The sequence below is a fragment of the Thamnophis elegans genome, chromosome 3 (genome assembly GCF_009769535.1).
Source record: "Thamnophis elegans isolate rThaEle1 chromosome 3, rThaEle1.pri, whole genome shotgun sequence".
In the NCBI taxonomy this organism is placed as follows: domain Eukaryota; kingdom Metazoa; phylum Chordata; class Lepidosauria; order Squamata; family Colubridae; genus Thamnophis; species Thamnophis elegans.
Genome location: NC_045543.1, coordinates 36,548,813 through 36,561,526, shown reverse-complemented (window position 1 = coordinate 36,561,526; position 12,714 = coordinate 36,548,813). Strand labels below are relative to the sequence as shown.

The 12,714-nt window shown below is 39.4% G+C and overlaps 1 protein-coding gene across 2 annotated transcripts in view; it reads right to left on the bottom strand.

Moving 5' to 3' along the window:
- TRAF3IP1 (TRAF3 interacting protein 1) overlaps positions 1-12,714 on the bottom strand; it is a 78,604-nt gene that overhangs the window by 21,708 nt on the left and 44,182 nt on the right. For both annotated transcript variants that reach the window (XM_032214721.1, XM_032214722.1), the window contains exon 10: positions 9,624-9,707. In XM_032214721.1, the coding sequence (XP_032070612.1) occupies positions 9,624-9,707 (84 nt within the window). The remainder of the gene's footprint in view (positions 1-9,623; positions 9,708-12,714) is intronic.

The following is a 12,714-nucleotide window of genomic DNA, read 5'->3' as shown; positions in this document are numbered from 1 at the left end:
ATTTCAATAGCATAGCTTTCAATAGTTCTGAATAGAGGTACCAGAGAAGATAATAAAATAAGGGGTATAAATATTAAGAACTAAATAAATTGAGGGCATTTGCTGATGATCTGGTCATATTTTTACAGGATCATAAAAACAATATAGAATATTTGATGAGGCAATTACATGAGATTGGGGCTTTGGCAGGTTTCAAAATAAACAAATAGAAAACAACAATGTTGATTAAGAATATGTCTTCTCAATGCAGTGGTATATTGATCAAAAGTAGGGTTTTAGGGTTGAAAAAAAGGTGAAATACTTAGGGGTTATGTTGATAAATAGAAATATAAAACTGTTTCAAAATAATCCCTCTTTGGAGGGATTTTAAGAAGAACTTACAAAGATGGGACAAATTGCACCTATCTCTATTGGGTAATGTGTATCTGTAATCAAGATGAATATTTTACCGAGAAGGAGGAGCCACGTTGCGATGTCACAACGTGCGGTCTTGATACTCCAAGACTGCAGTTGACACTTTTGCCGCTGGATGGTCCATTGAGACGTAAACCGTCCTGTAGAGACGGTGATCAGGAAGACAAAACCTTGCTGGTCTCAGGGACATTGCAAAGTCCCTGATCGACCCAAGGGAAGCGCTTCAAGCCGGCGGTAAACAGGCAGCCCCCCCAGGCTGATGAAATCGGGATGCTCCGGAAGGAAGGAAGTGAAAAGACAAAGTGAGTCCATCTGGTGAGGTATTTTTTCTATTTTGCTAAAGACTGCCCAAAGAAATTTTTCTTTAAAGCCAAATTAGATCCCTAAGCAAAAGAACTGAGCAGTGAAACTAACCCTAATTGGATTGCTGTGGAAAGCTTTTTTTTTCTTTGTAACTATTCTTTGTGGATTAAAGTGCTTGCAATGTTTCTCATTTCTCCTCTTAAAATGAACGGATTGATTTTTCTTCTGCTTTTTTTGCTTTATTTTTTGACTTCTGGATTAAAACCTTCCTTCTTATTTTAACAATTCTTCCTATTACTTGTTATTAAATCTCACTAAAAGAAATCTAAAGAACTTTGTTTACTATAAGCCAGAGATAAATATTAGAAAGTGAAAAGTAGCACACTGTCACTCAGTGGTCAGAGGCTGGGGTTTTTGAAACAACGTATCTCTTTTCTTTCCTTATTTGACTTCACTGACTTTGTAGCTGAAGGGTTTGCAACTTGTTTACAGAAACTGATAAAGAGCCAAGGGCATGAATTGTTTTCACAGGTGCCTCTGAGAACTATTTTGGCAGGGGAAAGAAAGTGGGGGGAACAGAACCCTTCTCCTTTGAAGAGCATAAAATAACGTGTTCAAGTCAATCTAAAATAAAAAATAAAAGAGGCCTGGAAGGCTAGAGTGGCAGTGGCTATTAGTTTTTTTCCCCTTTTTTTCTTTCTTTTTTTCTGTTTTGGAAACATGGATCAATATTCAGATGAGGAAACCTTAAAATTCCAAAATATCTTGACTGGAATTCAAAATCTATTGGAAGGATATGGGAGAATTGAGAAGTTGGAAAGACTAGTCTTCCTCACAGCAAAAGATGATGGGGTTGGAGCTCCAAAAATTAAAGGGGAGAATGAAGATATAGACGATAAAGATAAGACAATAGATGAATTTATTAATGGAGCAAATGTGGGTGAAAGTGGAATGAAGGGAATATGGAAAAGGGAATTCGACGAATTGGAGCTCTACCCCAGATTCCAGGACACAGAAGAAGAAAAATAGTAATGATGATGGACTTAAGAAGAGAATTTTTTTCAGAAGAAAAATTGACAACCAAAGACAAGCTAATTTTAGTAGCAGCTGGTGGGCAACAAGATTACTCAAGCAACAAAGTACAGAGAGAAGTCTATAAAAACCTTATAAAGGAGATTAAAAAAAGACTGACACCACAATTGGCAAGAGAGATAAGACTGTTTTATCACTGGAAAGATACAGGTTTACAATAAAAGTTGATAATAAAAAATTAGTTGATTTTGGTGATTAATAAGTAGGAATTTTATAACTCTTGGATTGTTTTAGATTGTTATCAAATGTTTATTCGCTAACAATTAACTATAATAATAATAAAATGCTAATGGATACAGCGTAATGATATATGCATGTATTGGCAATCTAGTAAAAGAAATTTCGATATAAAGTGCAAATTGTGACTTGGAAAAAACTATAAATTTTTATTTAGATCTTGTTATAAAGGTGTAAGGTTTTTTGGGGGGGATTTGATGAGAGGAGATGGGACATAAATAGTAAATGATTTTTAACCAATTATAACAACAAGGAAATGTCAATGGACATTGTTTAACAATATATACATGCTATGGTATTGGCAAAAGTAACTTGGATATAAATTCTAAACAGTGAGTTGGAGAGAAAGGGAGGGAAGGTTTAGAAACTTTATTAATTGACTTTTACTTAAAAGATGTTATAAAGGTGTAATGTTATTGGAGGATTTTTCGAAATAGTTAATGAATGCCATGTGGTTGTGTCTTTAAGTATGAATAAAAGCATGTTCAAATAATTGTAGTCAAATGAGAATTGTGGTACATTGATAGTAAGATATACAAAGATTTTTTATTTAAAGTGTATAATCTAATATGAACTATAAGTAACGACTGTGGAGGGAATGCATGAAAGATATCTGTAACCAATTGACACGCTTTCTATAAGATGTAATGAAAGATGATTCTTTTTGTGTATTTTTGTTCAATTAAAATAAAATAAAATAAAAAAATGAATATTTTACCAAAAATGCTTTTTTTATTCCAGACGTTCCCAATACTTGCAACTGTTAGTCAATTTAAACAATGATAGGAGGCCTGACCAATCTGATTGTTGGTACGATATGTAACACCTCAGATAGCGTTCTACCATAACATTGGCTCTTTCAGCTGCCCCGTTGGTGATAGGGTGGAAGGCCGAAATTAACCCCTGTGAAGACCCAATCAAGCATATAAAGTCCTCTCAAAATCTGGCGGTAAACTGCATCCCCCTATCTGAAATGATGCAGCGAGGTACCCCATGCAAGCAGTAGATGTGTTGGAGAAATATCCCAGTCAGTCGTTTTGCTGATGGTATACTCCTGCATGGTATAAAATGGGTGTCAGGCCTGCATTTATATTCCTTTTAGAATTTTGGCCTGCCACACTTTCTCTTATTTCATTATGCTGTTTCTTTAAGTATAGTCAATGGGAGGGGGGATTAGAAGGAGTAGGAATTTGGAATGTATTGTTTTCATTCTTTGCTAGAAGCCAAGGTCATCCTTTGTCTCCACACCAGTACACTTGACCGGAAGAAGCTGGGCATGGAGGCCAGCGTGGAAGAAGGAGATTGGACCATGTGATGGATTATGGGTGTGGGGACAAGATCATGAACTTTTAACTGGGTGGGATTCTGATGTAACTTCCAGAGTTGGGATCCTCACAGCTATGTGCCAACATGCCTGTTTTATTAAATTGAAACTTTAAGCATAGTTTTGCCTTCGATTCTGATTTGTTTCTACATGGTATTTGGAATGCTGACAGCATCCCAACTCTCCCTTCAAAATAAATCACCAGCACCCCTTCCACCGGTCAGCGTAAAACATCAGCAAACAATTAAGAGAAAGCCTTTTGAGATAAGAAGCTGAGATGAGACGTTCCTCTGCAAATCTGCAAAGGCAAAAACAGTTTCGCTTTTAAAAATCATTGCCACTGGCAAGAAGCCCAGCCTGTGGGAGATGGAAAGAGGAGGAATGAATGCAGTGAGCTCCGATGGAGATCCCAGACCATTCCGGACAACTAAATGTGAGTGCATTCTGCCCCTCCTTCCCCCCCAGCCAAGGCTTGGGAAAAACCCTGGAGTGGAGATTTTGACTCCTTCCAAATGAACCAATGCCATGCAACTGAGTTGAAGACAGAATCCCTAGCAAGATGGGATTTTCAACCCAGCCAGCAAGAAGGGATTTGGTAAACATCCTCCACTTACCAGCCACCACTAAATTGGATTTTCTTCCCAGAGTGTGGATGGTTAAGATTCCAGTGGGCACCTCCAGGACCATCAACATGGGAAAGTCCTCCAAGCCAGCAGAGAGGCCCTTGGCAAATAAAATCCCCTAACCAGTCATCATTGGGTGAACTGCAATCTGTGAATCAGGCACCCTCGGGATGGGTCTTAATCCCAGGTCATGGATGGAAGGGATTCCAATTGGTACCTGCCCTTCCTCAGCAGATGGCACCATGGCAGACAACTGGGCAGTGGCCAACCAAGGGATTGACCTCCCCACCGGTTCCAGTCTCTCCGGCAACGCCCCAAAAGGTTCTTGCCCAACCTTCCTACAGAGAAAGGTTCTCAACAACAGAAGAAGGGATTACCAAGCGGTTAGCTACAGAATGGATGGTGGAAAAATGTGATGAGGCGGTTCCTAAGTTTAGAGATGTAACTGAGTCCCTTTCCTCGTGGGGCCCAACAAAATGCCACTTTTGCTGTCAACTTGGCCACAAAGCGTCAGAGTGCTTGGCTCCAGCCCCATTGCCACAAATGTGCACACCAACCGCCACGGCGGAAAAAAGAAGGCCTCAGATGCCATCACAAAAGAGTCATCTGCCCCAAAAACCTCTAGAAGAGGATCCCCAACTTAAGGTGACAAAGAGTCCTACCAAGGGGAGGCCTCAGAAGAGGAAAAGGGCAACCAACCTCTGGAAGAGGATCCCCAACTTAAGGTGACGAAGAGTCCTACGAAGGGGGAGGCCTCGGAGGAGGAAAAGGGTCAACAACCTCTGGAAGAGGATCCCCAACTTAAGGTGATGAAAAGTCCTACCAAAGTGGAGGCCTCGGAGGAGGGAAAAGCAAACACGCTCTGGAAGAGGATCCCCAACTTAAGGTGACAAAGAGTCCTACCAAGGGGGAGGCCTCAGAGGAGGAAATTGCTGAAGATGACCCAATGGTGAATGCACCCATCCGCCCCTTCGCCTTCCAAGTCAACCTCCAAGTGCCCAAGACGGGGTTGGAGGGGAAAGTTGAAGCAATTGTGAGCACCAGTTGCGCTCGATGCTTAATCAGCACGTTGATTGCCAAGCAACTAGGCATAAGCACAAGACCTCTAGCCTGTCCCATCCGGGGTGAACAGGTAGATGGAACACTAATTGGAGGGGCCCAACCCACGCTAGTAACTGAACTGGTAAAGTTACAAGTGGGCCACCACTGCGAGCTTCTCAGATTCATTGTTGCTCCAGAGATGCCGGAGAAAATAATCTAGGGGCTTGCATGGCTTGACAAGTGGAAACCTACAATAAAGTGGGAAGATGGTGGTAGGAAATTGATTATTGTGGATGAGCCAATACTACCGATGGAGGAAAAGGGCCAGCCAGGGATGATTGAATCCAAGAACCCAGAACCTGCAGCAGAGACAAAAAACCCAGCTATCCAACAAGAACCCAAAAACTTGTTGGGGGATGTTTTGTCGAGAAAACCGCAACATAATAGTAATGGAAGCCAGGATAAGCTGATGACAGCTATGAGATTGGCGCTCCCAACAGACCAGTCTGGACTGCTACAACGAGTGGCCAGCCAAACAGAAGAGGTCGCAATGGACTTCATCGTGCAACTCCCAGACAGCAATGGAAAAAGAGTAATCTGGACAATTATGGACTTGGTTTCTAGACAGGCGCACTTCATCGCTTGCTCAGAGTTGCCGTCCGCAAAGGAATTAGCAAAAATGTTTGTGAAACACATTTATCGCCTGCATGGATTGCCCAAGAGGATCATTTCAGACCACGGAGTCCAGTTCACAGCCAAGTTTTGGAGCCAGGTCCTGAGATCCATGGGGTCCACAGAAGAACTGAGTTCAGAGGTTACTTTTCAGATGAAAAGTAATGTCAGATTAATTATTAATGCATTAGAATATTTGGGAAAGAACAACCAGATCCCTGCTGCGTTTATATTTTTGGATGCTGAGAAGGCCTTTGATCGAGTTAACTGGCAATTTCTGTTGAAAATATTGCAAAAAATGCAGATAGGAGATAATTGTTTACGGTCAATTAAAGCAATATACCAACAGCAAACAGCAGAAATCATAGTCAATGGAAGTTTAACAGACTCTTTTCAAATTGGAAAAGGTACAAGACAGGGCTGTCCTTTGTCCCCATTATTGTTTATTATAACTTTGGAAGTATTGTTGAATAAAATACGGGGCTTGGATGGTTTAAAAGGGATCAAGATTAGGCAGCAAGAATATAGAGTTCGCGCTTTTGCGGATTTGGTCATAATATTGGAACAACCGCAGGAATCCAGTATGGTCTTAATGAATACGATTAATCAATATGGTCAAGTGTCTGGCTTTAAAATAAATTTAGGAAAAACCAAAATATTAGCTATAAATATGAATATTAAACAAAAGGAAGAATTAGGAGTGATGCTAGGATGTGAGGTAGTTAAAAAAGTCAAATATCTTGGAGTTAACATTTTAACTTCAAATGGGAAATTATATAAGCATAATTATGAACCACTTTGGCATAGTATACAGACAGAGATGAAAAAATGGGAGAAATTGCACTTATCTTTGCTGGGTAGGATAGCAGCAGTAAAAATGAACATTTTACCAAAATTTTTATTTTTTTTTCCAAATGTTACCTATACTTAAAAAAGATGCGAATCTTTTAGAATGGCAGAAGGGTATCAACAAATTTGTATGAGCAGGAAAGAAGCCGAGGGTAAAGATGAAAATAATGCAAGATGTACGTGAGAGAGGAGGATTGAAACTAGCTAATTTAAAACTATATTATGATGCAGTGGCATTATCTGTAATTAGTGATTGGACTCATTTAACCAATGATAGAATATTGAATATTGAGGGACACGATCTGGTATATGGTTGGCATGCTTACCTGTTATTCAACAAAAAATTGGATAAGAATTTTAAAAGTCATATTTTAAGAAATGCTTTACTGCGGGTCTGGAAAAAATATCAATATAAATTAAATGACAAGATACCCATGTGGGCAATTCCTAGACACGCAATTGAAAATATGAATATAGCACAAAAACAGGACAGAATTACTTACAGACAGCTTCTTACCTCGGAAAGGGGGGTATTACAATTAAAATCTTTAGAGGTATTAAAAGAGGAGAAGGTAGTTCAAACATGGTTCCAGTATGGGCAATTACAGGCTAGGTGGAAAATAGATCAAAAAATTGGTTTTATCCAAGTTGAGGATAATTTGTTTAAACAAATAAGAGATCAAAGTTTAATGCATATAAAGAGGATATATAATGCATTAATACAGATGGATTCAGAAACAGAATTAGTTAAAGATTGTATGATAAAATGGGCTCAAAATATTGAAGAACCAATAATGTTGGATACATGGGAAAGAATCTGGGTAAGAAATGTGAAATTTACACAAGCTCAAAATCTGAGACAAAATTTTTACAAGATGTTCTATAGATGGCATTTAGATCCTAAAAAGTTGGCTTCTATGTATCCGAATGTACAGCCTAAATGTTGGAGGTGTGGTTCTCTCGATGCTACATATTATCATATATGGTGGACCTGCCAAAAGGTTAAGGCATTCTGGATAAAAATATGGTGGGTTATGCAACATATTTTTAAAAGAAGGATAAAGTTTACTCCTCAGTTATTTTTACTAGGTATATGTACTGACTTTACAGTGGTAGAGACTAACTTGATTCTGCACCTAATAACGGCAGCAAGACTGTTGGTGGCGCAATACTGGAAGAAGAAAGACTTGCCTACAATCCAAGAATGGACATTGAAAGTCACAAACTTAGCCGAGATGGCTAAAATATCGGCATATCTCAAAGATCACTCAAATGAGAGATATAAACGAGACTGGAAAAAATGGATTGACTATATACAAAATAAATACAGGACCAAGAAATTTCAGTTAGCCTATGCTTAAGATCAGAAATGATTTAAATTGTTTAAAGTTAGTTCAGCAAGAAGAAGCTAAGGTCAATGCAGAATGTCATTAATTTCTTTATTTCTTTTTTTTTTCTTCAATAGATTTTAGACTGTGTTTGTTAAAAATCCATACCGTGTACAGGTTCTGGGAAGTCGGGGGGGGGAGGAGGGGGGGAGGGGGGGAGGGAGGGAGGGGCATACAAACACAAAAAAAATTGTACTTCGATGTTTTAATGATTGACGAATGATGAAATATTTGTGTTTTAAAAGAAATAAAACCTTTGAATCAAGAACTGAGTTCAGAGGTTCATCCCAGCATGAACTGTGCAGCAGAGAAAGCCAATGCATTGGTGGAACAATACATCCGGTGTTTTGTGGACTATCAGCAAGACAACTGGTCAAACTTGCTACCCTTCACCGAAGTGGCGTACAACAATGCAATTCACAGCAGCACTAGATTTACTTCTTTCCAGATTACCAGTGGCATGGAATTTGCTCCCATGCCTGAGCTGCCTAAAGAACCTCCCTCCTCCATGTCTTTGAATGAATGGATGGACATACTAAAGAAAGGTTGGGAGAATATGAAGAAGGCTCTAGCAGATGCAGCAGAAGCCTACCAGAAGCAAGCTGAGAACCATCGCTCGCTCCAGTACCCCTTTCATGTGGAGGACAAAGTTTTTGTGTCTACCAAATACTTAAGATTAGGAATGCCTAGCAAGGAATTTGGTCCAAAATTTCTAGGTCCATTCCCTATAGTGATGATAGTTAACCAATTTACAGTTCAGCTCAGTCTACCCAGAAGTCTAGGGAAATTTGGCCTGGAATTTCATTGTAGCTTGTTGAAACCAGTAAATGGGTCTAAGATGCATAAGAGCATCCACCCAAACTTTCTCTCCTCCTTTAGAGATAGAAGGGGAAACACCATCTATAGTGATAGGAGGGGAACCACAATCTGAGGTGGAAAAGATTGTAGACTCTAGGTTGAATAGGGGTCACTTGCAGTATTTAGTGCAATGGAAGGGCTACCCTTTGTCTGAAGCCACTTAGGTGAAAAGTTGGAACTTAAAAGTGGAAAAGTTAGCAGAACAATTCCACGAAAAGTTTCCCGATAAGCCAAAGGGTCCCCTAGGGGTGGAAGTAGGTGGTTAATTTTTTATATGTTAACTTTTATGTTGTTCTCTTTTCAGGAAACGTTTTTCTTCTGAGGAGAGGCCGCCTGTCAGGCCTGCATTTATATTCCTTTTAGAATTTTGGCCTGCCACACTTTCTCTTATTTCATTATGCTGTTTCTTTAAGTATAGTCAATGGGAGGGGGGATTAGAAGGAGTAGGAATTTGGAATGTATTGTTTTCATTCTTTGCTAGAAGTCAAGGTCATCCTTTGTCTCCACACCAGTACACCTGACCGGAAGAAGCTGGGCATGGAGGCCAGTGTGGAAGGAGGAGATTGGACCATGTGATGGATTGTGGGTGTGGGGACAGGATCATGAACTTTTAACTGGGTGGGATTCTGATGTAACTTCCAGAGCTGGCCATTCCCACCATAGCCACACCCACCCAGCCTCCCGAGCTCAAAGATAAGATTGGCCCTCAATGAAATCAAGTTTGACACCGCTACCTTAATCACTACACCAAACTGGCTCTCATCGAAAAGTTAAGTATATCAGTAATATTAAGATTTTTCATTATTCATAATTTATCACTACCTTTCTGGAATTAAAATCTCTGTACTTTGTTGATGTTTTATACGGGGTGGAGCTGGTCGTGCACTGCTGGGTCGTGGTAGCCTTCTGTTAAGTAGGGAAAAAATGTTTTAATAATAAGCAATTACTATTTACTGTTACTGCTATTATTTCTATATAATTACAAATTAATTTCAAACATCCTCTGATATCTTTAATTTCAGATATAAATGCACATTTGAGAATTTAGCAAGTATTATTAATGTATCTGAATTATATATATTTCAACTGTAATATATCTAAACAAGTTTAGATTGATTCACATACTTTAAATTGCAATCTTAAATTCTAAAAATAAATTCTAGCAATACAAGCGTTTTCACTTGTTATTCTTGATCTAAACAGGCTATACACTCTTTATAGGCCTGGTTTATGGACAACAAAGATCTGACAGTTACAGCAGAGGTGGAACAGTCAAGGCCCAGTGGCATCCAACTGTGGCTCTCTAGTTAGACTCCTGAGAGTGCAATGTCAAATGTCCAAATTTCAGTTTGGTTATTTTTAAAAACAGGAGAAAGGAATTAGAAATCATCACAAACTGAAACCATTTAGTTATAATCCCATTTTATATCCCTTCTCTCACAACTCAGATGATGTTCAACTGTATTTAGCAACAAAATGGCTGAACTCAAATGACAATATGATTTCATTTAAATGAAGCAGGTTGCAAATATTTAACTCCTTCAAAACCTTCTTGAAAACTCCCAAGGATCTCAAAATAATACAAAAATATTATTTATTATTTATTATTATAGTATGTGGATACTGCCAAATGCTAATCTAGTTGAACATATGAAAAATCTTTCTCCATTGTTATAAAGAGAAATTTTACATTTCTGTCCGTGTGAATTTAGGTATTCTTTCTAAGAGGTACTGCTATTTTGGGAAACTATTTTTTTCAACTAACAGAGCATCCAGAGTGTAAATAATAACTACTTTTCCACAAGGGGTGGGTTTCAAATTTTTTTACTACTAGTTCTGTGGGTGTGGCTTGTTTTGTGGGTGTGGCTAGATGGCCATGTGATGGTAGGCGTGGCTTATTGGTCATATGACTGAGTGGGTATGGCTTCATGGTCATGTAACTGGTTGGTCATGTGACTGGGTGGGCATGGCTTCATGGTCATGTAACTAGTTGGTCATGTGACTGGGTGGGTGTAACTGGTTGGTCATGTGACTGATGGGATGTAGCTGGTTAGTCATATGACTGAGGGGGTGTGACAAACGTGATGTCACCTTGCCTGGCCTCTTCTTGTCTGAAAGGCCTCAACAAGATACAATTTATCTATTTATTTACTACTAAACATCAAAAATATACAATTTAATCCTATGTATAGATGCAATTGTACATACATATTACATAGTATAGAGTATGTATAGGCACACAAAAAGATACATTATCTACTATATATACTGTATGATTATGTACACATATGCACAAAAACACACACACATACAGCTCTTCTAAAACTATACACATTCAACTTCACTTACTGCATTTGGAAAACACACCCAGAGTCCACTTTCTACCAGCATTTAACTATCACTTCTATACATTAGAACATTACACACGCCTTCAGATGTTATTCCCTAGCTTGCACATGACTGTTATGTGGTGAAACTCACTTAACAACACTCTTGCTTAGCAACCAAAATTTTGGGCTCAATTGTGGTCATAAGTCAAGGACTATCTCTGCCTTTCTCTGCACGGCAGACTTGTCCTAGTAAAACTCCTTCTCTTTCTGGCAATTTTCCTCTCTGTTCGAGGCACCAAAATAATCCAGATGATATAAGGTTTCCTGCTGGGGCAGAGGTTGGACTAGATGACCTCCAAGATCCCTTCCAGCCCTAGATTGCTGTGCTGTTTCTAAGTGTCTTCTGAAGCCATGTCTAGTGCCAGGGTTAGCGGTCCTTCCTTCATCTCCTTTCTCCCTCCCTCTCTCTCTCCCCCTTCCTTCCTCTCTCTCTCTCTTTTTCTTTCTTTCTTTTTCTCTCTCTCTCAACTCACGTTTTAGAAATGATATCTAAAGGACCTCTAGAAGTCTTGTTCAAAACTGATTGTACTCCGTGATAAATGCTTTAGCTCAGATTCGCTAACTTGACTATAAATGATCCCATTTGGATAATGTAGGGTTTTTTTTAAGATTGTGGAAATGAGTAAAAAATATAGTAGAGAAAGAAAGAAAGAAAGAAAGAAAGAAAGGAAGGAAGGAAGGAAGGAAGGAAGGAAGAAAGAAAGAGAAAGAAATGAAAGGTGTTCAGTTCTTAATATTTGAATATATCTTAATAAATATACTAGTAATAATGTATTAGAATATTTCCTTTCTCCCTCTCTCTCTAAAAATTATTTAGAGCCATATGCAATTATTCCTTCCTTCCTTCCTTCCTTCCTTCCTTCCTTCCTCTTTAAGCAGGGAACCTGGGCTTTGTGTTCCCACTCAGTTCCTTTAAAAATCCACTGCTTGGGAGCGGGCACAAACCCACTTCTTCCTTCCTGATCTGCTGGGTGCCAAAGGCCCAGCGATTCTCCTGTTGATTTGATCAAAGCAGCTGGAAAGGGTGAGGGGGGAGGAGGTGAATGGAAGCAGTGGAAGGACCCAAGGGATTCATGCTGAAGTTTTTAAAATCTTCCCCATGCATACACACACCTCCCTCCCTCTCTTTCTCTCATACTGGATTCACTCTGAAGTTTTTCCTCCTTCTCTCTCCCCCCCTTTCTCTCATACTGGATTCACATGCGCAGAACTTAAAAACAAGATGGCGGCATTAACCGGAGAACCGGTTTCGGGAGTTTGGCAGGCCTGGGTTCCAGTGACCCGGCTGTCAAACCACTACCGGTTCGGCCAAACTGATCCGAACCGGTAGGAACCCACCTGTTTTCCACCCTGTATGAGTAATATATAGACATGTATGCAGTTAATATTACTTACCTAATCATTTGATATAATCAGATAATTCAGATATAATTATGAGATATCAGGCTACCGGGCAGCTGGAACATGGACAGTGCTCTCACAAGTGAGATTGAGCATGGCAGTGGCAAACAGTGGCAGCAGAG